This window comes from Gorilla gorilla, chromosome 12 (genome assembly GCF_029281585.2).
Source record: "Gorilla gorilla gorilla isolate KB3781 chromosome 12, NHGRI_mGorGor1-v2.1_pri, whole genome shotgun sequence".
NCBI classification, from domain to species: Eukaryota; Metazoa; Chordata; class Mammalia; order Primates; family Hominidae; genus Gorilla; species Gorilla gorilla.
In genome coordinates, this window is record NC_073236.2 from 100,116,760 (window position 1) to 100,142,308 (window position 25,549).

The 25,549-nt window shown below is 41.6% G+C and overlaps 1 protein-coding gene across 2 annotated transcripts in view; it reads right to left on the bottom strand.

Moving 5' to 3' along the window:
• TMEM178A (transmembrane protein 178A) overlaps window positions 1-24,987 on the bottom strand; it is a 52,729-nt gene extending 27,742 nt beyond the window's left edge. For both annotated transcript variants that reach the window (XM_063695930.1, XM_019021177.4), the window contains exon 1: window positions 24,486-24,987. In XM_063695930.1, coding sequence (XP_063552000.1) covers window positions 24,486-24,885 — 400 coding nt within the window. In that variant the 5' untranslated portion in view covers window positions 24,886-24,987. The remainder of the gene's footprint in view (window positions 1-24,485) is intronic.
• Window positions 24,988-25,549: the final 562 nt, after the last annotated feature.

The window sequence follows — 25,549 nt, forward strand, 5'->3', positions numbered from 1 at the left end:
GCCAAGGTGGTCTCTCTTGGCATTGAGCTGTGCCATCTTGACAGAGATGTGACACAGGTAAAGTGAAACTGTTCTTATTATCCTCTTCAAGGCATCTATTCTCAGATTTTTTTCTCAAATGGGGTTCTAGAATCTCTCCACTGGACTCCTGAGTTAGCACAGGGGTATTCTTAACATGGATAATTGTCAAAATCAATGTTTTTGTATGGCTTTCAGGGTTGGAACCGCCTATTCTTTCGTTTGCTAACATCACTGTTTCTTAACCACTTTTAAGTGTACAGTTCTGTGGATTAAATACATTCAGATTGTTGTGCACCCGTCACCACCATCCAGCTCCAGAGCTCTTTTCATCTTGAAAACAAAAACTCTGTACACATTAAACAAAAACTCCTTATTTGCTCCTCTCCAGCTCCTAGCAACCATCATTCTGTTTCCATGTCAATCATTACTTTTGCATTCAAAAGTCAATCATTTTATTTACTCTTTCTTTCACTCATTCATTCAACAAACATTTATTTAGCACATGGCTTTTAGACAGATGATCTGCTTTCTGAGTCTAGAATATGGTGCCACAAAAACTAAAAACTAACAAAATGAAACTAAACTAGAACTCTGAAATGGGGAGGGAAAAGGGGAGGAAGAGATCTCCTACTTGCCACATGATGATCCATAAACATTAATGGCTTTAGCAATTTCCCAAATACTCAGAAAAGAGCAACTTACTGGAGAAAGGCTGCACATTTTAGCATGGGTTGGCAGTGTTCCAGAGCAAATTATCCTTAAAAACAATACACTGTTGGTCCCTTCCAGGTGTCTTGATAGAATCCTTTGTATTGAGCTACACTTTCCAAAGTTTGTTTCCTTTATGAAAATGAACTCTGGATCAAGCTGAATTGACTAATTACTACTGTATATGGTGAATAGGAAAGTGGCATTTGGTACAGCTAATTTATGAAAATATAGACAAGGGCAATAGCTCTGCTCAGAGTGTAAAAAAAATTTAAACATATTTGATACCGTGAACAATGTTCTCATGTCCGCTTTACAGATGGGCTGCTGCATTTATGATGGGATATGTTATAGATACATAGCAAGATAAATGGAAACTAGGAGCCCCTTTCAAGCTGGACTTCAGGATCTACAAAGAGAATCTGTTCTATAGCTGGCTTGTTAACTGATAGAGTTGTATTTCTGAATTTTTACAGATTATTGAAATCAATTTCAAAAAAATACTGAACTGATTATGAACAATATTTTCAACTTTTTCTAAGCAATAATCAAAGTTAAGCAATGATAAAGCAAAGCTGAAAAGTCTGAATTGCATTTCCTTTTACTTTTTCAGCCCACCCTCTTACAGTTAGATAGCCTGGTTAGTACCAGAGTCAAAGAAGGAAAAGGGCAATAAAGTGTACAAATTAGATGTGTTATCATTTAGATGCTGCAACAAGAGCTGAGGATGGCACTCACCACCTTCCAGTGGCAAGAGCCTCATGGTAGGAAGAAGCCAAATCCCAAAGCCATTAGTGGCAGCAGCAGGAAGTGACAGTCAGGGCAGGGCCCTCTGTCTTTAGCAGCCTTTATCACTATTTCCCATGTGTCTAGTTCCTCCAGCAGCTCCACAGGCATCTCTAAATCACGACCCAAGTCTGCAGCCAGATAAGCACACTTTTGAGACCACCAGAATTGCTTTAGTGTAGTTCTAGGAAAATGATAATCCTGCTTTTATTGATTATATAGCATGTTATGCTTTGTTCAAAGTGTTAGTTACCTAAGGAAGACATTCTTCCTCTTTTGCAAATAAGGAAAACAAGGCATAGAGCGCTTAAATGGCCTGCCAAAGGCCACATAATTAAACAGGACTGATAATAACTTACTAAAAGTATGCTATATGCCAGGCTCTGTGCTGAGAGCTTTACTGACATTTCCCTCATCTGATAGGTTCTATTGTTACCTGTTTTACAGAGAAGGAAATTGAGGCTGAGAGAAGTTAAATAATCTGCCTATAGTCCCACAGCTAACAAGTGACATAGATGGGATTGAATTTGCATCTGTCTCCAAAATCAGTTCTTAGATATCTAAACAGACTTTGTCAGTTAAGAATCACTATGACTACATCTGATCATGCCCAGTTAACCCTTTCAAGTGAACAAGGACAGAGCAGGCAGGCCTGTGTTGACACATGGCATTGCTTTTATCATATCAATCTGTACATTTCCATCCCCTTTGCTTTCACACTGATATCTTGATGCTGCCTTCTACCCACACTGAAGCAGAAACAGACTCAAGGAAATCCCTATATCAAGCTCTGCATAGAAAAGCTCCTTTCCCTGCTTGGTTTTCAGGTGCCTGAACACCTGATTGGAGCTGAGGAAAACCATGAAAAGGGGCACAGAAGTGACTAGGAAGCACGAAAAAGGTGCAGGAAATGGGGGACATGCAGGGAAGTGACTCCACCTCTCTATAACCTCAGAGCCCTAGACATGCATGAGCCCCACATCAGGGGTGGGAGTTAGGGGTTCAATACCTGGTGAGGATGGGAAGGGAAAACCTCCTCTTGACCAAGTGGAACTGACATCTCCAGACAGAAATCTCTATGAGTGGGGAAAATGGGGCCCATCCCCACCGTTGCACCTTCTAAACTGAATTCCTTATACTTCCTCCTACCTGAACGTACCCACCCACCCCACATAGTTCAAACAGTCCAAATAACTATCAGGTGCTTGACCCTAAAATATGAATAGACATCTGGTCCAGTTCTGACGACAGCATGAAGGGGAGGTATGATCCCCTTTCTGTTTACCACCCATCCTTATCATATCTAATCCTGACAAGGACATACAGATTTCCTGGCTGGACAACAAGGAGAGGCTGAGACAACTTGCAGACAGTCCAGACCTGTACTTTACTACCCTACTCACTGCATCTCATAATACACACACACACACACACACACACACATGCATATGTGCACATATACTCTGCCACATTTTAGCCTACATCTCAGGCCCCCAAAACATTTCCAGCCCTAATTTTATGTCAAGCAGCATGATGACGTAGCCAACCAGGCAGGAGGGAAAAAAGTGCCATTAGGCAGTTTTCCTAAGCATCCCTTAAATCTGCTATTTGGGAATTCACTGCTAAGAATCAGTGGATAGGAGGAGTTTAGAGGAACACCAAAATCAGAGGTTAGCACCCAGCCCCCACTCACTCTGTCATTCATAGCTCTGCACCCCCCCCCCATCTTCTCCCCATCCTGCCCCCAGACGCTACTGCCTACTGCACTCAGGCTCTCCCCTCTGCCACCAGCCACCATCCATAGCCCAGAGCTGCAGCACATCAGCATTCCTATCACTCCCCTCAACCCAAGGGGAAAACATTCCAGCTGCCTTATACTTAAGCATCACCCTCGGCACCATAAGCCGGTGCCTGTGCAAAATTGACAGGGAATATGTTGATAAGAAATGGGGCTGTTCCAAGTTTCTGAAGGATAAGTAGGTAATTAAAAGAAAAACCTAATTTAAGAGAATTCTGAAGACATTTTTAAAAACTCTCTGGCAACATCCTTTACGGATTATTCCCTTTTACCAGAACACTTCTGTTGTGCCTTTGTTTGATATTCCAAGCCTGGGGCTGGACAGCCACTATTCTAGGGCATCCCACAGGCCTCGCCACTCCTCAAGGGTAACTAAAGAGCCTTGGGCTAGGAGTAGAAAGCCCACCTCTGTTTCCCTGCAGGGCTCAGAAGCACGTGAATTTTCCAAAGTCTGAGCACGTGGTGACTTCCTGCTCAGGGCTCAGTAGATTGCTCTCTGAGGACTGGCACCCAGGCCAGCAGCTGCCCCCATGTGTGTAGGGCAATGCAAAAGGTCTCAGAGAGCACCACTAGTCACCAAGGCACGAATGTGCAGGGGTGAAATCAGCTTCAGCGCTCCCTGCTTCTGGATGCCCCACTTCACAGCCTGGCTGGTTTCAGACCCACAATAAGCCAAAACACTTCCTGAGACACACAAACAAACACAAGCTCTACCAACTGCAGACCAGGAGGTTGTCACTTCCTCAGAGATGGCCTGGCATGTTCTTCATTCTACACAGCCTCCCTATCCTGGAGTTTGGCTTAATAATCATTGTCCTACTACCCATTAGCTAGCTTTCTACCTGCAGCAAAGAAAGTCTCTGAGTCTTAGTTAGTGTGTAAAATGGGGCTGATAATGTTTATCTCATTGGAATTCCAAGTAGTACAAGAGACCAGGCACTTCTTATGCACGATCACCTTTCATCCATGCTTCCTGCCTTACCTTACTTGGTCACATCTAACTTAACTAGTCTTATCTAGCCCGATTTACTGAAGAGCCTCACCTATTAGACCCTGTAATTTTCACTCAGTTCAATCCTACCTATAAAATGAATGAAAACAAACAAAAGCCCTACCCTCACAGAGCTTAGAGTCTAGAGAAGGACAGGGGCATTATTGAAAGACTAGCACAAAGAGATGTCAAATTACAACTCTGACATAAAGGAGAAGTACTGAGTGTTCTGAAATCATAGAACAGGGTGCCTGAGCCATAACAGGAAGAGGGCTGACATCCCCAGGATAAGCAAGATGATCCTTTAGGGCAGAAGGAAGAGCATGCACAGGGTTTTGTGGTGAGAAAGCAGCTCACTCCTGAACAGGAAGACCTCCAGGCCTGGGCTGTGGAGAGTAAGGGGGCATCATTGAAGAAGTTGCTAGAAAGGAAGGAGGCGGCTAGACCATGGAGGGAATGAAGGCTGGGCTGAAACTTGCTCTCTATTGGGAACCCCAATGGAAGTCACCAGAGATTATAAACTAGGAAAAGGCATGATCAGAATTGATTTTTTACAACAAGCAAAAAACATTTTACTCTGGCCCCTGCATGAAGAGCAGATTAGAGGCAGTAATATAAGGGATGGAAATATAAACAGGCCAATACAAAACTGCCAAGAGAAAAAGGTTTCAGTGAGAGGAGGTTGGAGAATCCTTCCTGTGTCAAACTCAGCCGGGTTCAGGGGCATGTGTGGGTGGCACTGGGGGGAGTAAATGGCTGTTCCAGACAGAGGAACAGCAAAAGCGAAGGTGTAGGGGACAGGGTTGTTTATAGGAACTGACAGGAGGTTCAGTATTGCTGGAGCAAAAAGCATGAGAGGGAGAGTGATGAGAAATAAAGAGCTAAGAGGAAAGGTCGACAGGGACCGGGGGTAAGAGCTCCCTCCCCCACGCAACAAGACTCCATCCAGTAAGTTATCGGGAGCTGCAGAAGGATTTAAGCAAGGAGGTGATATGATCAAGTTTATTTTAGATAGATGGTTCTGTCAGTTGGGTAAGAAAGGGATATGAGGACATATGGGAATAGGTGGCTCTGCATCCACACATTAAAACACTTTGCAGATATTAAAAATGATCAAAACTGGAAAATTATGTGGCTTAATGCTCGATACAAAGCAGTATATTTCACAGTATCTCAAATAATATGTTTGTGTATACATTAGCATAAAGACTGAATGAAAACAAATCTTTTAACAGGTTTATATAACTAACTGGCAGGATAACAGATTATTTTTTCCTTCTTTACAGTTTTCTGCATTTATCACAATAAGCATGTATATATGAAAGTTCATAATAAGAAAAAAAAATTTAAACTCCATGAAGTCAGCATGAATGGCCCTATCAAACTGATAGCAATAATTCACATTTTGATAGCACCTGATATTTAGCGACCCTAAATCTTAAACCACAAGATAAATATCATTCTATGTTCACAGAGGAGAAAATAAAAAACATGGAAGCAAAATGATTCATTTAACATGACACAAAAGGCTAGAGGCAGAAGCAGATCAGAACTAGGTAGATGCATGCACTCTTCAGCTGGTTCAATTATTTTTGCTGAAAAGTTACTTGAACAGAACAGATCATACATAATTCAATAATTAAGATAACCAAAATAATTAGGAACAGCCCAACAGACTGCATGATTATCAGCCCAAATCAATAAAGAAGTCAATCCAAAGCCTTCAATAAATAAGGCACTGCTAAAGGAACTGTAATTCCAGAAGCCTGATCTCAAGTACGTCAGTATTTTTCTAGAAGTCAGGAGGGGGCTGATATTAGAAGGGAAGAAAGCAGAAGTTGCTTCCACACTGTGCCCATCCTCATCCATACTGATTGTGTTAAAAGGAAGGGAAAAGCTAATGCAAGTGGTACACGATTGTGGCATACTTAACTGCAGTGCCAAAATAGGTGGCATACTGAACTGCAGTGCCAAAATAGGTGGCATACAGCCCTATTTCCCTAATTGCTGATCACCTCGTGGCTTTTTCCAACTCTTCCCTATCACCCTCAGGAACTACAAATACCCAATCTTAGGTGAAATTACAGCTGCATATATTAGACTCTCCAGGCTCTATTCTGCCTGGGATAAGCTCCTGTCCACATCCTGGACAGGGAAGCTGTGTCCTGGAACAGCATCAGATCCGATTGCAGGGCATGTTACTTCTCTTCTGTGGGTGCCCAGAAAATACAGCAAAGGAGAGCCCCATGTGAGACTGGCCTTATTTTTATTTATTTCTTTTAAAACTTCAGAAAAGCTTAGAGAAACCCAGTGGTATTTTTAACATGGCTTCCATAGCCTAAAATAACATTCTCGGCTTTGCTGGATGGGTGAGGTGAGACTATGGGGAGGGACGATGGAGGAGGTAGGAGGCTTCCCAAAATTGCCAGCCTTGCAGATTAAACAAGTGCAAATTAGTCAGTGTCCAGATTTATGCTGAAATGGACGATACCGTATTTTGCAAGCTAATAAAGTGGCATTTGCCTGTAAATACAGAGAAAATGAATAACCAATTTAAATTTTCTTAATCTACTGCAAGTAGTCCTGAAGATCAATAGAATAACAATTAACTAGAAGTTCTGCATCCATGGGTCCTAATTCAGCCTTTGCCACTGCCATCCCCCTATATCTGCTTTATCTTGAGGAGGTGGTAATGGGCTGTCATGTTAGAGACTGGCTGGAAAGCCCAGGCTGTGAAGAGGAGAATTGTGTGCGATGCCCCACAAATGAGATCTGCTCACACCTGTCAGTCATCTGGACACTTTCACAGACCCTGTGACCCCTTTATATTTCTGAGCCCTCTTGAGGTCCCTTGGCTGTGTAATTCTTGCCCTGCTTTCATCCTCGTTTTCTCCTCTAGGAAGGAGAGCCACAAAATTTACATCATTCTCTAAATAGTAAATGCCATATACCTTGATACTGTACTTATTAAGGGTCTCTCATTAGAACACAGAAAAATATCTCAAAGGCCCCAGGCAGTGGCAATAAAGTCCCAAAGTCTTCACTAGCAGGAGTACCTCCTGAAACCTCACCTGGGAACTATTTGCCCCAACTTCAGACCTAGTATCTACTTGCTTCATCTATGGCCCCTGGTTCCTGGGCCAGCAGAAGCAGCAAAGTGGAATATTCCAAAGGACAGCTAGAGGCAGACAACAGAAGCAGAAGGATACGATATTTAGGAAGGCAACAAGCATTTTAAAAAATCAAAACAAGCACAATATTTAAAAAAAAAACATAGTAAACTGCATCATTTAGTTTTAAGGCAAATAGTTCTACAAACCTCTGCATTCCCTAAGGGAACCTAGGCATTACATCATAGTTCACACTGATAACCTTGAGTCATTAAGCAAAAGTTAAAATTAGCACTCTCTGTTTCAGAAGGCAGACATGTGCATAATGCGCTGAATGAATATATTCATCCAGTTTGATAAATATAAGTTTTGATGCACAGAGAGGTAGGTTTTAGCTATTTGGAAAACTCATTCTGTACTTCCTGATGCTCCAAGTAAGTCATAAAATATAATAAAAAGGTAAACTGTTAGAAAGCATGAAGTCTGACCCTTCACTTTTAAAATGAGAAATTGAGGTCTAGAGAGGTTGAAATGACTTGCCAGTGTCCCACAGGGAGCAGGAAGAGCCAAGGCCAGGCCTACAGCTCCTGGTTCTTAGGGTTCCTATTCCTCTCCCACTGGAATACATGAACACCATCTCCACTGTAGACAGGTGATAACTACCAGCAGTTCCAATGTTATTCTCCTGATCGTATACGCTTAGTCAGGAAACACGGCTCCTTTCTCCCTTTGTAAAAACTGCCCTGAGTTATGTGAGAGAAAGTTGCTGTGTAAATTTAAGGTGCTTTTTCTTTTATTCCATGACTAATGCACTCATCATATGGCTACTACAGAGTAATTTCAGTTTTCTAGTTCATAATCTCCCATGGATTTTGTAAGACTCTTCCCTAGTGTGACTGCTAGTAGAATGAAACAAACAAACAAAAATCCCAACAGAATAAAAAAAAATTCTAAGAAACATATTTCCATATCAAGACACCAATTCGAAGACCAATATGTGATGGTCCTCATCCACGGAGGTGTCTCTCTCCCCCTCTTTCCCATCACTGTCCAGTACAGTTCTATTAAGTTATATTGAACACCTTCATTTTTCTCCTCTTAATCTTTTAAGTCTTCCGAATGACCAAAATGCTTATGACAGGGCAAACATGAGGTGGTATGTTCAATACCTTAGATCATATACATTCTGTCTTCTGGAAGTCACACTGTGGCTCTCTCAATGAGAATCAGCCTGACCCTGATGGAGATGACACGGATCTCTTGGCGTGTCTACCTAATGTCTGCTTTGTGTGGAAGGATTTAAGTAAAAACAGGTCCTATCAAGCATCAGAGGTTGAGTAGCAGATCTGCCATTATAATCATTGCCGCGTATGACTAAAGAGGTTTACCTAGATATGTCCTTTCATCAGTATAAACGAGGAAATTGGGGGTCACAGAAAGTCATGTCATGTTCAAATTTCTTGAATAGGGCTTTGAATAAAATTAACTATTATCCCAATCGCAATATGTGGCAAGCTACCTAGAAATAACATTCAAGGAAAATAAAACAAAGAAATTGAAATGAATAATCAAGCTTCATAATACAAATTAAATTAAAGTGATTAAGTATAACTTCCAGGTATTTAACACAGAATTATTAAATTCAAAAAGCACTATCTAAAACTTTTGAATAAAATGAAGCACAATTATAGATTTCTCTTTGTCTTCACATGAATTATGAGTATTAAATACTCTCATGAAGCAAAGAAGGAATAAACCTAGAATGTTTTTCCTGTTGAAACAAAAAAAAGCATGTTTTTTTCTTTCATCAAAATCTTTTTAAAACTTCTTCAAAGAAATTTAAAATGGGCAATTAAGGCAAAATTTAAATTATACTAAGTAGTTTTCTAAAGGGTATACTCCTTTTGCATTCTCTACTATGAACTCTAATTCCAGTTCCTGACACCAGGTATAACTTATTATCAATTCCCTATGAAATCATCTAAGAAAAAAATTATAAATTATACAGTTGAGTCCTTCTAACCAAATGGTAAATGTTGCTCCAACAGAAAAGAATTCCTGGAACGATAGAAAAGTTCCAATTTCTCCTTTGAATCCCTCAGGAAATGAAAAAGAAAATTAGCAATAAGAAAGCATGTCACATTCAAAAGAGCAAAGAAAAGCTCTGTGAGTGAACAATTTGAAAACCGAAAAAGGCCCTTAAACTTGGGCTGTCCTAATGCTTACCCACTTCTAGAGAGAACTGACCTTTTCCCATCCTGACACTTTGCTGAGTTAATCAAGCGGCTGTTTTCTAGGCATCTTATAATTACAGCTGGTTAAAGCTACAAGAGACTAAACACGTTACACGAATCCAACCTCCATATTTACATATGAGAAAATCAAGATCTGAAGAGGTAAGGGCACTTGCCCAAGGTCACATAGCTAGTTAAGAGCAGAGTGAAGAACATGCCCCAAATCTCCAGTCTCCTGTCACCTCAATAAACTGCAAAATCAACTTGTTAGGAGGAAGATCGCTTCAGAATGCCAGTAAAACCACTGGTCTCTTGAAGAGCCACCTCTGCTTGAAGAGCCCGAAGAGCACCCTCGCACCCCACGTGATTCTCCAGGCTTTTTTCAGCATACAGGAATCTCCCTAGTAGCAAGTCTGACACAGCAGCAGGGTGGTTCAGTGAAGAGCCTGATGAAGGACAGCAACCAAGAGTCTTCCTTGCAGCAACTCATTCCAGCTATTCTGCTTTCTGATCAAGGAAAGTATGTAACTGGAATTGCAACCGTTTTACTGGAAAAAGAATATTTAATAAACCAAAACAGAAAAAGGACATACATAGAATGAACCTGGCAAAGTATGACCAATATATTGAGTTTCCGTCTTCTGAAAACTGCCCTACTAAGTCCTGTGAAAGAACAGAGACAAAGGAAGAGTTTCTTGAGGGTAGTGACTTCCTATGGAGATAAGTAAAGAGACAAAAACACCTACATAATGATATAATCCTTCTATTAAGGATTAAGAACATTTTATGAGGAAAATCTCCATAAAGATGCACTCTTTGTTAGTTATACACTGATTTTTTTTGAATACTTCAAAAAAAAAGTGTATAATAAATGTCGGCATTTTACCCATCTACTACTATTACTACTTTTTTTTTTTTAACACCAAGTACCTTATCTTCTTTGGATTAATAATTAGTGTCTTAGTCTTTGAAAACTGAGAATAATTCTCACTTCTCCTGTCCTTGAATTGAACAACAACAACAAAAACACTGAAGTGGGTGAGAAGAGAGTGGGTCAGATATGACCGTGATTTGAATCAATCTAAGGCAAATTTCAACAACCATTCTATGGCAGATCGCCATGTGCCCAATACTAACCTGGATGGTATCCATCCCTGGCCTTAAGGTAGGATGTAAAATTAACAAGGAAACCATACAGTACAATGTAGAAAGTGCTATCATAAAGGTATTTATAAAGTACAACGGCATCCCAGTTAATATAGCAATTAATTCTGCAGGGAATGAGAGAGGTGCTGAGGACAGAGGCAATGAAAGCTAGAGAGGAAATAAGAATAGCACTAAGCTTTCAAGGAAAAGTAGATGCTGTCCAGATGGACAAGAGAGGATGGTATTCAGGCAGAGGAAGCAGTATTCACAATGACACAGAGATAAGAAAGTGCATGTGTATTGAAGGACTAGAAAATGGTCTTATGTGACTTGATCCTAGATTTCATGCAGAAGTAGCTGGGTATATAACCAGAAAGGTAGCTGGAGCCACATGGTAAAAGCTTTTTTATGACCTGCTAAATTCAGACTTGTAGCTGTAGGCAGTGGGAAATGATCAGAGATTTGGGGTTTTTTTGTTTACATCTTAACTAAAGTGTACGATTTAGTGACATTTAGTACATTGTGCAATCACTCCCAATATCTATTTCCAGAACATTTTCACAAACCTAAAAGAAAATCACTTACCCATTAAGCAGTCACTCCCTATTATCCCCTCCCTGTTTTCTGTCTCTGTGGGTTTGCCTAATCTGGATATTTCATAAATAAAATCATACAACTTATGGCCTTTGGTGTCTGACTTCTTTCACCGAGCATAGTGTTTTTAAGGTCCATCCATGTTGTAACGTGTGTCAGTATTTCATTCCTTTTTATGGCTGAATAATGTTCCATTGTATGGACATACCACATTTTCTTATCTATTCATCAGTTGATGGACATTTGGATTGTTTCCATATTTTGGCTATTGCAAATAGTGCTGTTGTGAACATTTACGTACAGTGTTTTTGTCTGAGTATCTGTTTTCAACTTTTGGGGGTATATACCTACTAGTGGAATTGCTGGGATATTTGGTTCTTCTATGTTTAATTTATTAAGGAAACTATCCGATATTTTTAGTTAAAGGAAAGACAAAACATTGTATTTTAGAAAGCTAAATGTACCTAATGGATATTTAAGGAAACAAGATCTATAGAGAAGGTTCCCCAAAGATCCACCAAATAGTTGCTCATCTGTTCCTTCCTGCCTTCCTTCTTGGGCTTCCTATCTCCTTTCCTTTCTCTCCTGCCTGCTTGCTTGCTTTTTTTTTCTTGTCGAACCTACAAGTTGGCATGCAATATGGTGGTCCAAATATATGCCCACCCACATACCTTGTGGCTTTACACCATCTTCTGAGGCTTCTGTGCTAAAATCCTGCTAGCTCAGCCCATCTGTAACAGTTCAGATTGTTTTCTTGCTTCATAATTCCTGCTCTGAGGAAGTATCAAGCTGTAATAAATAGGTCTCTCGGTGTCGAATGAGAGGTCCAAGAGGAGCCTAGCACAGGAAACCTGAGGTTTGCTGGAAAGGTTTTGACTTGAACATTCCGGCTGAGATGACCAGGGTCCATCCCACTCCTCCAAACACAGAAACATATACTGCTAAACAACTGCTTCCTCCCCAGGTCTTCCAGCTTGTCACTTCAAAAGCAGATGACTCTTCACAGAAATTTCAAAAATAATGAAAGCCCAATACAGACATGAGTTAAGTGGCTTTTCTTCCAATTAGAATTGGTTAATTTCTAATTTTGAACATGCGCCACTATCAACACACCAGGACACTGGCAATAGCAAGGAGTGATTTGCTAATTTTCTTGTTCAAAGTTGTTATATTTATAGATGCACTGGGAAGTTGTAATCATGGTCACTCAGTTGCCAGTCAAAGGATAGAAATGAAATATGTTGTTGTTGTTTTCCTCCAAGAAATCAAGAAGTTAAAAAAAGTCATAGCCTGGCTTGAAGAGATTCTATAAATGAACCTGGTTTGAGGAGTGGGGGTGAAGGGAGATATTCAGGAAAATGCTCTCCATGAAGCTCTTCTTGGGAGGCACTGAACATCCAGGGGTGGGGGGATGGGGACGAGAGTGAGGACAAAGGCTGTACATAGGAAGCACTGAAGCACCAAGCTCTCCAATCCAATGTGTATTAAATTCATAGCAACTGCACCTTCTGATCTTAGAGTATGTTAATATTCCCTAGAATGCACAATTTTGAACATTTTACCTTCCATTTTAAAAGTGCAATTATAAATAAGCCTCCTTAGAACCAACCATGCCATCTCTGAATCTCTAGAGATTAAAGAGACTCAAACAGCTCTTCAAACAGAAAAGCACAGGGCTTTCAGGGCACTTCCATGTGTCTATTAGGGCAGTATGTAGAGAAAGTGGTAGATCTGGAAAAGCTGGAAGGAAATCTGAGTTCTCTTCTCAGTCTTCTCCTACTATGGAATGACCATAGGCAGGATGGGACTGCCACCTGAACACACCTGCTGCTTCAGGCTCTATCTTGTGTGGCTCTCTGGAACCCCTCTTCCGTGGCTGACCAAAGCCAGATTTTGTTCAGGTGTCAGCCAGCCAAGTGCTTCCTGGGGAGCCTGGGCCCTTTCTCCAGCCCCAGGGCTGAAGCTTGATTGGTCTAAGAAAATCATGGTCCATTCCACTTGCCGGGGATTGCTTTAAGAATGGTCATGTGACATAAATCTGGCCAATGAGACCTGTGGGAAGTCTGCAGGATGACTTCTGGGAAATTACATTTATTGTAAAAGAAGACATCGGAAAAAGGCGACTGGCTTCTTCCGTTTCCTAGCTCACTCACAGAATTCACAACTAGCAACTCACAGAACTGTCATGACCAGGTAGAGACATGGCTCAAGACAAAACTGCCTGCCTTGGGTCTGCTAAAGCCCAAAACCATTGAATCTCTTTAATTAACTAGCCACATGCAGGCTTTCTCCAAACGTCCTGTTACAAAAGATAATACGTTTTCCTTGTAGGCTAAGCCATTTTTATTTGGGTATTCTATTATTTGGCACTTAAAGGCCCACCCAAGTGAGTGGATAAATGTTTATCAAGCACTTTATCAACTACATATTTTAAAATTACACCCACAACCCAAATTATAATGTTTCATATCTAATGAGAAATACTGCTATATCTGACCTTGTTTAGAAATAACTATCATCCCAACACTGGAAGGCCAAGGTGGGAGGATCGCTTGAGGCCAGGAGTTTGACACCAACCTGGTCAACAAAGCAAGACCCTGTTTCTACAAAAAAATTTAAAAAGAAAAGTAGCTAGGCACGGTAGAGCATGCCTGTAATCCTAGCTACTCCAGAAGCTGAGGTGGGACAATCACTTGAGCCTAGGAGTTTGGGGCTGCAGCAAACTATGACCGCACCACTGCACTCCAGTCTGGACAACAGAATGAAACCTTGTCTCTAAAAAAGAAAATCGTTTTTAAGAAATAAATAACAACTCCAGAAGACTACATGTATGGATGAATACCTGACCAGGAAAAAAAAAATGTCTGGCATTTTAACCTGTAAATACAGCCAGAAGAATGTGAAAACAAGAACTGTGTGATAACTTATAAATAAAAACATGCTCTAAAAAACACCCATGACACAAATTTCCAAAATTACAATCTGGGGCCTATTAGTAAGCAGCACTCACTTTCCCCTGTGGCATCATCAAAATATTACCGCAGAATCATCTGTATCGGTGGTTAAGCCAACAGGGAACTACTCTGTTTCACACCTCTCAGTGGCTCTCAGACCTATTTATTTCAGTAACTGTCACATTTGTATGGCATACAAAACTGTGCTCTTTTATAACCTCTCCTGTCATTATTTTTTAACTTTCCCAAATCAGATGTGTTGGGACCTGTTCAGAGGACTAGTAGGTAATGAGTTATTTATACAGCTGCCAATTTTCCAAATCAGTGGTGGTGCCTAGAGATGACTTTGGGGGACTGAGCAATCACCCTTCAGCTCCCCATATACCCGCAACACTTCAAAATGCATGATCTGGATGAAGCCCCCACCCCTACATCTTCTATACAAAAATCAAAGGCCCTGCTCCTTCCAAGCAATATATTCTGTCTCATAAATTAAAACCCATTTGAGATTATGCTGATAATAGCATCCCCCTTGCTCACAGGCATTCTGATAATATGTTTTGAGAGAGAAATGAAGGCAGTTAGAGCTGGTATGCCAGGTTTTGTGGATAATTGACAGGAGTCTGTAGCCCAAGTGCAAATCACCTATCACCCACATTATAGTATAAAAATCAGGTAAGAATCACTGCTTGAAATTCCTTTCAACTCTATGAATTTTTTATTCTACGCATGCTTATTTTCCTCCTACCAACTTGAATTTCAGAAAGAAAAGGTAACTTGAGAAAAAAAAAAGAGAGAGAGAAAGGAATACAAGACTTTGATGCTTCTTCGGCGGGTATCTTCTGGCTAGATTTTTTCTTGTACTGCTGTATAGTAAACAGTTTCTTTGTGTCTTTTTTGTTTGTTTCAAACACCTGAAGAAAAAGACAAATTTTTTTAATTTTTTTTATTTTGTTTTTCCATAAGTTATTGGAGTACAGGTGGTATTTGTTACATGAGTAAGTCCTTTAGTGGTGATTTGTGAGATTTTAGTGCACCCAGCACTGGAGCAGTAAACACTGCACCATATTTGTCGTCTTTTATCCCTCGCCCCCCTCCCGCTCTTCCTCCCAAGTCCCCAAAGTCTATTGTATCATTCTTATGCCTTTGCGTCCTCATAGCTTAGCTCCCAACGATCAGTGAGAACATACGACGTTTGGTTTTCCATTCCTGAGTTACTTCACTTAGAATAATAGTCTCCAATCTCATCCAGGTTACTGAAAATGCTCTTAATTCATTCCATTTCATGGCTGAGTAGTATTCTATTGTGTACACACAGTTTCTTTATCCACTCTGATTGATGGGCCTTTGGGTTGGTTCCATGATTTTGAAGTTGTGAATTGTGCTGCTATAAACATGCACGTTCAAGTATCTTAGAAAAAGACAATATTGAACCGTTGATGTTGGCAGTCACTGTTGCTTTTCCCGCCACTCCTTAGTTCAGCCTATCTCTTTGTTTTTCCAATACCTGTAAGTTGTAGCTTCCTTCAACCAAACTTCCATTGTCTGAATACCAAGAGAAGTTTTCCTACAATGTGTTAGATGCTAAGGATTAGATCACCTGGAATAAATGGTTCTTAAGTATCAGTGGCATAAAACAGATACTTAGCTCCAATTGCCATAGGTTCAGTTGTTCCAATTGGCCATTATAAGTTTTTTGTTCCCCCCACCCTACAGTTTATCTTCTGCTATGTCAAATTGTGACTGTGATCGTCTGTTTCATAATTTTTAAATCATATGACACGTGATTGATGTTGTTGTTTTTCCAGGATAGCTCATTGAATAATATTTAACAGGATGCACATACTTAAAATTCTAATTGTAAATATTACTGTAAGCAGCTTTCAAAATTGTGAGAACTTAAAAAAAGGTGTTAAAACTCAAGTTGACCAGCAGCCTGCCCCCACTCACTTAGACCCCCTTCCTCACTGCTCTGGGTATAGTTAGGGAAAGCACATTCCCATGGGACCTGGAGGACTTAATACCCCTATTTTTCACTGAACAGCCTCCTGTTTAAAAAAAAAATCATTTTTAACATTTGTTGATGATTGTTGAGTGAAGCAAGTGCTCACATCCCCCACACCAAATAAAAATTCCTTGAAATGTAGACAAAAGAGATCCAAGCCCAGTGTAGCCTCCCATCCACCACTGCCCCTACCCTGCTAGTTCTCCTGTAACAGACCTTAAGAGTGCAAGTTAGTACTTATTTGCAAGGCAGATGGAAGCATGGTGTGGGTTTGCATTTGAGTGACCTGTTGTAAAGAGACAATTAAGCCTTCTGGAATTATCTGTACACTCAGAATTTTCTACTTACATTTCTGGAGTCTCTTCCCTATCTATAGAATGTCAAATCACTTGGTGAAACCAAAAGGGAATATATTACATCCTTTAGGTTCTTAGGGGAAAAATGAGTTGATTGATTTTTACCTATGAACAAAATATTAAAAAGTCTGAACACTGGAGGACATCCAGCAAGTTACAGAAAATAATTCAGTGTGTCCTCAGTAATTAAAGATAACAGAAACTTAAATATGGTTTGTATTGTCCCCCTTTGTTCACTTGCTAATGCATTCCCTGATGGGTGTCCCCATGACATTACTGTTGGGTCTGCAATCAGCTATCTGGCGGAGTTGCAAGAAAGATGGAGTGCAGCATGTAGTTTCCCGTGACTCTGCAGCAAACAAAGGCTGTCAGCTTCATGACGACGGCCAAGGCGGACTCTCTCATGCTCCAAGAAGTTCAGTTGCATCCTTTTAGTTATGAATAAAACTTGCAATAAAACAGATTAATCACTGCAATCACTTTTAACCACAGGGAAACACTATGACAGAGTAAAAAATAAACTGTCATAAATTTTGCCAGTTTAAGAAAATTCCACTTTCTATTTACAAATTTCTTTATTTCGATAAAAATCTTTACAATTAGCTTTGCAAAGCTTTAGACAATATCAGTGGTGTGGGTTTTTTAAAAAAATAGTAACTGTAGAAAAAATAAAATTGTTTAAACCTAAAGATATGATCTTATCTGAACTATCCCCAAATACTGAGCTGTTTTACTCCAAAGGAGACACATTTGCTATTTGTATTATTTGCCAATCCTCCATTTTCACTGGTTTCAGCTTTTTTCTTCCATCCTATCATTGCTATTGGGAGGGAATGGGAAATGAAGAGGCTGACCAGACCAAATCTGATTTTATTTTTATTCTTTTAACTGGAAAATAACATAAGAAAATGGACCACAGATGTGCACACATTCGAGAATCAAAGGACAGTGGAATTTCCCTGAATGATAAGGTAAACACAAGAAAGGTAGGCTCAGGGCATGAAGAGATGGCCAATCTGAGGTCGTGGTTTGCTGGCATGAATAATCTGTGATTATAATCTGAAAATCTGTGATTATATAATCTGTAATTATAAGCTGATTATCTGGAGCACACAGCACTACAGATGTACACAAAGATGAAAGCAGAGTTCATTCTTGCTAACAGTTGGGAAAACCCTGTGACCCACTTCAATTCCTTCAATGTTCCCATCCCCTGGCATTTCACACTTAGCATTGACATTTTCTCAATGGGAAGGAATGTCTAGATGCTCCTCCAACAAAAACTGATCTTTTATAGCAATCAAGGACACTCGCTGGGTGAGGGAAACCCAGTGGCTCACACCTGTAATCCCAACACTTTGGGAGGCCAAGGCAAGAGGATCTCTTGAGGCCAGGAGTTTGAGAACAGCTTGGGAAACATAGCAAGACCCCATCTCTACAAAGTTGTTTTTTTTTTTTTAAATCAGCCAGGTGTGCTAGCACACACCTGTAGTCCCAGCTACTCAGGAGGCTGAGGTGAAAGGATCACCTGATCACCTGAGCCCAATTCAAAGCTGCAGTGAACTATGATCGTGCCACTCAGCTCTAGCCTGGGTGACACACAGAGCAAGACCCTGTCTCAAAAAAAATAAAAAATGAAAAAAGAACAGTTGCAATTATAATTATGAGCAGTCTGCCTGATGGGGTTCGAGGGCTCTTTTTGCTATCTGAAGAAAAAAATCAGTAGCTAAGGAAGAAAAGCACAGCAACTCGGGTATAATTGGATGTGAACTTTCTATGACATAGCAAACTCTTCCTTTTTTCCCCTCAAGGCCATTGCTAAATGTTATCCATGAAACATAGTGAATGAAAATGTCATTGATTCTGGCAATTTTGATCATAAACTACTTAAAGTACCATCCACTTTTGTGTTTATAAATCACTTTTAAAAGACAATTCCTGTGTGCAGATAGTAAGAATGGAGGTAAGTATATTCTTTTGATGGCAGAGTGGCAAGAATTTAATTTCTATTCAAGATAACCTTCATGATGTTAGCAATAGAATGTGTTGAAACATTGAATATCACACTTGGGTATGTTCAGCCTCAGCACACTGTGGAACAAGCTAAAACTACAAATCTAGTCATTAAGAGTTGTGTAGTATGAGCTAGCAGTTGTTTAATCAAAAAGGGCTCATTTAATACTGTGCCTAATGTCAGAATTGATACAGAAATAAAATGCATCTTCTTCTCTCCCCTGTGCAAGATAAATGTGTGTGATATAACAGCGCACTGGAATACCCGCCATGAATTTCAGCTGTGATAGGAAAAATCCCTCCTCCTCTGCTCAGATGAGAGACTTGGCTCTGAGCAGTGAGAGAAGCAGTCTTGAGAGTGCGGTGTGTACATGCCAGGGGTGCACATGAAATTCTTTGGACAGGGGCATGAAAATGGTTGAACTTCTATTTATATATATGTATTACCACATCCCTTTGAAATTTGCTTTTGCCTGTTTTATGATGTATGTGTCAGTACAGTCCAAGCACATAATTTAAAAATGAGTAAACATAAATCACAGAGTGATGCCCAAAAGAATTTCAGAGACTACTCGCCTTGAGAAGAGGGAAAGAAAAACGAAGTCTTAATCATATCCCCAGAACCCCCAAAACTGAGGAGTCCCTTTTTACCAGCAGCATCTTTTAACCCAAGAGAAGGTCCGAGAACGATCTGTGAACCACTGGGTCAAGAAGGAGAAACGGTGCTGGTTTCTCAACTTCCCTAGATATATCTGCTCTTGGAAGATAATTATTCTAACACAAATTATACTTTGGTCTACAAATGAGCTGAAGAAAATCATCAGTCTATTTCTGTGTCAGGTAGAACTTGGGGGGTCCTGTGCAGACTATTAATTTCATGGGAAATAAGCAACAGGAGAGGCAGATAAATCATGAGCACAGTGAAAAGCAGACCCAGTGAATTCCTACCAAATCTCTTACTTTGCTTTTCTTATAGAGAACAAAATGACAAAGTATTTATGACCCACTGTCTTTGATATCTGTTTATCTCATTGGAGGAAAAATGCTTCTGCAACTACAAGAACATGTTCTATTCCAAGTTTCAAGAATTCAAACCCAGTTGATTTATACAGGTCAGCATTGGGCATACAGCCTTATAATCTTCACATTTCTGCAATCCTATCATTTTTAATTTTATAAAAACAAAACACAACGTTAGTTTTCTGTTTTTATTGCAGATAATATGTAATATTAGAATTTCATTGACATGCACAAAGTATATATAATAGAAAATAATGTTAATTGTTTTTAATGAAAATGTTTCATTAAAAAGTTAAAGTTAAGGCTAGTGTGAATAGCTGAACTTCTAATGTCATTTCTATGACTCCGATTTCTATTCAAAATTGATTTCTCCAAAGTTCTACATAATGTATTTGCAAGTCATATCAATGTTTATTTATTAAAGTCAGTGTTTTCAAGAACTGAAAGAAGCATTACATAATGTTTCCAACTGAGTCTGCTTCCATCTGTCCTGTCTTCCTATTCATCCAGTAGTTGAAACATATATACTGCACTTGGGAGAGAACAGCTAGGAGTCCCCTAAAGGATGCTGCATGTGATCACTCTGCCCTGTATTTTCTGTCATTTACCCACCAGTGCTATCAGCCATCCCAAAGTATTCTCCCACCCTGGTCCTATGACCTACTAAGAGTAGTTATAATATAATCCACTAGAAAATACAAACTCCACTACTTGAAATAAACTCTATGAAGGCAGGGATTTTTATCCATTTTATTCACTCCTGTATCTTCTACACCTCGTACAATAACCAACACTCCAACGTCTATTTGTTGAGTGAATAAATGGATGAATGAACGAAGAACTATCTTTAGGCCACCTGTCATCTCCTGGCATCCTTTTATAATCCATGACACACTCACTTATCTTACAGATTTTTACACCTAAAGACTTCTTTCCGACCCCGCCCCCCACATTCCCAGTGCCACAGAGGTACCTGAAGCCCTAAGCTTTAAGTCCATTTTTTTCAACTATCCCAGCACTCAAATCGCTGGGTGAAGGCTGATTTCATTTGCATACTTTTCCAAGTCAGTCCTTACTTGGATCAGCAAAGCTTCCTCAGCATCAAAAGTTAGCCAGTGCTGCAAGAATGGCATATATGGAAGACTAATTTAGAGTCAACTGACCAACTCAAACACAAAAGAACCCCCACGTGTTTAGCCAAAATCTTCTAACATTACCTTGCACATAATAAGCTTCTAATGGGCATTTACTGAATTGGATAGTAAGTATGGAAATACAGTATGAATGTAATATCTCTAAAGCATTTGATAAGTTATCATGTTATCCCAGTGAACAAGATAGTGAAATGTGGATTGGTCAATATAGTGCTGTTAAGAGAACTTGCTGCTAGAAAAATAACTATGTTTAAACTATGCCGGCAAATATTTTGTTTTATTTGTCAGTCTGGTAGAATAGCAAAGGGTTCTAGTCTTGGTTCTTAATGAGCGTATCAATAACTTTACCTCCATTCTTTCTGAAGGTTCTGGCTAAAGGTCAAGCCTAGACCTTCCAGGCTCTGGGCTAGATAGAAGTGGACTTGTATCATAATGAGAGTGTGAAAACAAGAACTTGATGATTCTCCCAAATACTTGTCCCATTGAGATAAATGCTTTTCTAGCTCCAGTGATTTCTCTTAAGTAGACTAATATTATAGAGCCTTGCATATTTCTAAATTAATCTCTTATTGCCCACATTGCATGTTTCTATCCCCTGTACATCTCTCAGAAATATATCTCTCTTGTCTTGCCTCCAGTAATAGGAAATGTAAATAATTCCTATTATGAGAATGTTTTCCATATTATCAACTCTACATTTTCTTCCCTGCACTCCTCATTCAACTCCTAGCTTTGCCCTCTAGGTCCAGAGGAGAAAATGCTGACATCTTTGCCTCTCAGAAGCTCACTAAGCATGCCAGACAGTTCTTGAGCCCTTTTTCCACCCCTCCCCACTATCCCATCTGAATAAACTTTTCATTTCCTACAATTAAAATTTCTAAACGATGCTAAGACTCATAAACAAGGTAACTCATAGAAGAATGGAACTTGGGACTCTAGTTGCTCAAATTTTAAAATTAGACACAGTGTTAATTTCTAGTTTTATAAATGGCTCATTTAAGAAATTCATACCACAGCCACTAATGTCAGATGCCAAAACAAAGGTGATAATGTTTGCCTAATATGGGTGCCAAAATCATCTTTGAGCCAGGAAAATGTTGGTGACATTTTCTTTTCTCAAATTATTCATAGACTCAGAATTTTAAAGCTGCTCTTGTCACCCATACATTTCACAGATGATGAAACTGAGATCTAGAAGAATTATGTAACTAGCCCAAGGTTGGTTAGTAGCAACATTACAAGGCATTTCTGGACATCTCCCAAACAACAAATTATGATCCTATAATCTACCAATGCCTGTTCTTTCCTCCAAACTCCTCATTTCTTAATAGCATTGGCTCATTAACTTTGCAAGAAGCTAAACTTACATTGTTATTAATTATAACAATGACAGATATGTTAACTAGAAATTTCTCTAAAGAATAGTCATCCCTCCTAATAATACCACAGACAAGGAAACTGAAGGCGAAGAAGGTCTTGATACTTGGAGAACACACTGCAATTTAGCAACAGAGCCAGCAACGGGGCCCATATCTTCTGTTCACAACCTAGAACTCTTCAGTATTCTACACAAAAGATTAGCTAAACACCATCAATATTATAAATCTGAGATTGTTTTCATCTAAAAATAGGCATTCGTGACTGGGAAAATCTAGTTCTTTTAACGAGTATATGAGTTCCATCTTACGGAAGTACTGGGCTAGACAACAATTTGTCAGAAAGATTGTAGAGGGGAATTTGAACAACCAGTAGAGGTTCAACTTCAATGACCTCTAAAGTCCTTCCACCTCTATTATTTGACCCTGGACTGCCCTGGAACTGGCACTTCAGTTAGCCAGGGCATTTGCAGAGGCATTGTGCAATATCCTGTGGGGGTCCCCTCTTCTACTGTAGGTTGGACTCTGCCCTGCTGTTTCAGGCATTGCTCTATATCCAATTTACATGCAATCAAATACTCTAAGCATAGAAAGTGTAAGGAAATGCAGTTCTGTCATTTCCAAAGACAGACTACACTGCTTAGCTTTCAAAATTGCCTTGCCTAAATGAGCACTCCATAACTGAGCCTCCACATTCAGCTTTTACAGTTTGTTCATGTACTATGCTACTATCAGAATTAATTATGCAGCATCTTCATGAGGAGAAATCAGATTTGGATGCAAGTTAGGAGAGAAAAGAAAATGGTGCACTTCCCAAAGGAAGATTTTACTGTATCTGATTCCCCTAAAAGTGCTGGAGTCCTTCCACATGCAGACAGATTTTGGATGGCAGTCCCCAGCTGAGTTAGCCATGGGAAGGAGGAAGTTGACATGTTTGAGAAATGAAGAATCCGCCAACTAACAAGACTCTGAAGGCCAACACATTATTAACCCCCTCTTTTCTATGTCATTCCATTCCAGGCTGTAACTCAACACAAATCTGTCCGTTTGTTTTCCTACATGGCTACTAAATATTAAAATGTACTGATTTTGGACTTTTTCTTTTTTGGCATCATGAGTCCAAGAGAAGAGATGTTGATTTTTTTTTTTTTATCTCAAAGGGGAAAAAAATACATTGAGTCAAGTTCTGAAAGTTAAAGGAAGCTTCACAAGTTGTCACACTGAATATTTTTACGTGAATGGGATTACCAAAAAAAAAAAAAATCAAACTATCTGATAGCATTCACAGAAGACAGGTGTTGCACAGATTTCAGAAGAACAAATTGATGCTCTGCAACTCAGTGCCAAACAAAACAAACAACAAAAACAACCTGACAAGGTACCACAAACAGAAGACAGAGTGATAAGCAGAGAGTGAGTGCCCAAATCTGGAAAGCTCTAGTTTAAAGGGCGAGGACATTTTCTCTCCTCAGTGCCTGGACAGCGAGGAGGGTGGGGGTATGGGGTCCTCAGGAAGGTTGGAAAGCAGGCGTCCTATCTGCCTCGGGCAGCCTCCACCAGCCAACGATTGGTCTCTGAAGTCTAATCCACACACACCCTGCACTTCAGGGGTATGAAGGAAGGTTCCGGGGCCTCCTTCGCTGCCCATCAGCCCTGCCAGGCTGGGATGACCACATCAGTTCCGTCTGACACCAGCATCCGCACAATACAGGCAAAGCCCCTTCCCCCTCTTCGGAGGTTGGCACCACTTTTCTTCCAAACGGTATTTCCAAAAGGAAAGCACAACTTGAAGGAAGGAGCCCGGTTGAGAAAAGTCGAGTCAGTCTTTGACGGTTAGTCCCCCTCACGGGGAGCAGCGTCAAGAAAAGACACACATGTCAGGCAGGTGTACAAAGGCAGAGAAGGACGGGGAGAGAGAGAGAACCGGGGAATGGGAGGCGAAGGCAGGAAAGAAGGAGACAGAGGCGGGAGGTGCGGCACGGACTTGAAAGGACGCGCAGGATGTGGACGAAAGAAGAGAGTCAAGGAGAGGGAGAAGAAGGACGCAGTGGGGAAAGAAAGGGAAGAGATAAAGACTGGAGGCGGCGGGAAGGATGCAAGAATGCCCAGGCGCGGGGCCGCGGCGGGGAGGGGGCTGCGGGGACCGGCGCGCCCCTGGGAAACCGCGGGCTGCGCTCCACGCACGGGCGCCGGGGACGCGGGGTGCGCCCGCCGCTCACCTTTCAGGATGAGGGTGTCGATGTCCCGGTCGATGCCCAGGAAGTAGCACTTCCTCCAGAGGCCCGAGTAGGTGGCGAAGAGGGGCCGGCCGCACTCGGCGTCCAGCCCGCCGAGCCCCAGCAGCGAGCGCCAGGACTCGGGGTCGGCGCGCCCCGGGCCGCCCGGGAGCAGCCGGCGCCCCAGCGGGGGCGAGTCCCGCAGCGGCAGGTGCGACAGCGGCATCAGGCGGTTCTTCTGGTCCGGGGGGTCGGCGCCCGCGCGGCTGCGCTCGCAGCTCTCCTTGTGGCGCCGGGGGTCGGTCTCGTACCAGTGGTCGGTGAAGATGGCCGTGACGAGCAGCCCCAGGGAGCACAGGCTGAGGCCGAGGCTGAGCGCCGTGACGAGCGCCCGCGGCTCCATGGCTTCCCGCCCCGCCGCAGCCGCCGGTGGGCTCGCGCGCCGCCGCCAGACACAATGCACTTGGCCCCAGCTCTCCGCCCGCTCCCTCCCTCTTCCCCCCACCTGCCCCCCACCTCCCTCCTACGGCCTCCTCGCCCTGCGAGCCCGGCCCGGCTCGCTCCCTCTCCCCTGGCCTGATCTCGCCTCCCACCGCCCGCCCGCCCCCGGCCCGGCCCCCGGGCTCCTAGCCCTCCCCCGCGCCGCTCTCGCTTTCTTGCCCCCCTCCTCTTCCCCAGCCCCCTCTCCTCGCCCCGGCGCCCCCCACCCCGCGCACTCCCCTCGCCCCTCTCCCTACCTCCGATCCACAGTCCGCCCTCCTCTCCAGCGACCCCCCTTCCCCTTTTAATCTCTCCTCGCCGCCCTCATCCTCCTCTCTCCCCTTAACCCTGTCCCTACTTTCCCCCGACTTTTCTCCAACTCTTCCTCTCACTCTTTCCCCCACTCATTTGCTCCTCTGCTCCCCGGCTCCTGGTGCATTTATATCCCGGCTCTGGACTCGGTGCCTCTCTCCACCTACCCCTCGGCACACCCCTCCCGTCCTCTTCCCTCCAACGACCTTAAAAGACATCCACCGACATAAGACTCACTCTTGTCACTTGTCCAAGTTGATTTTGATCAGTGTCCC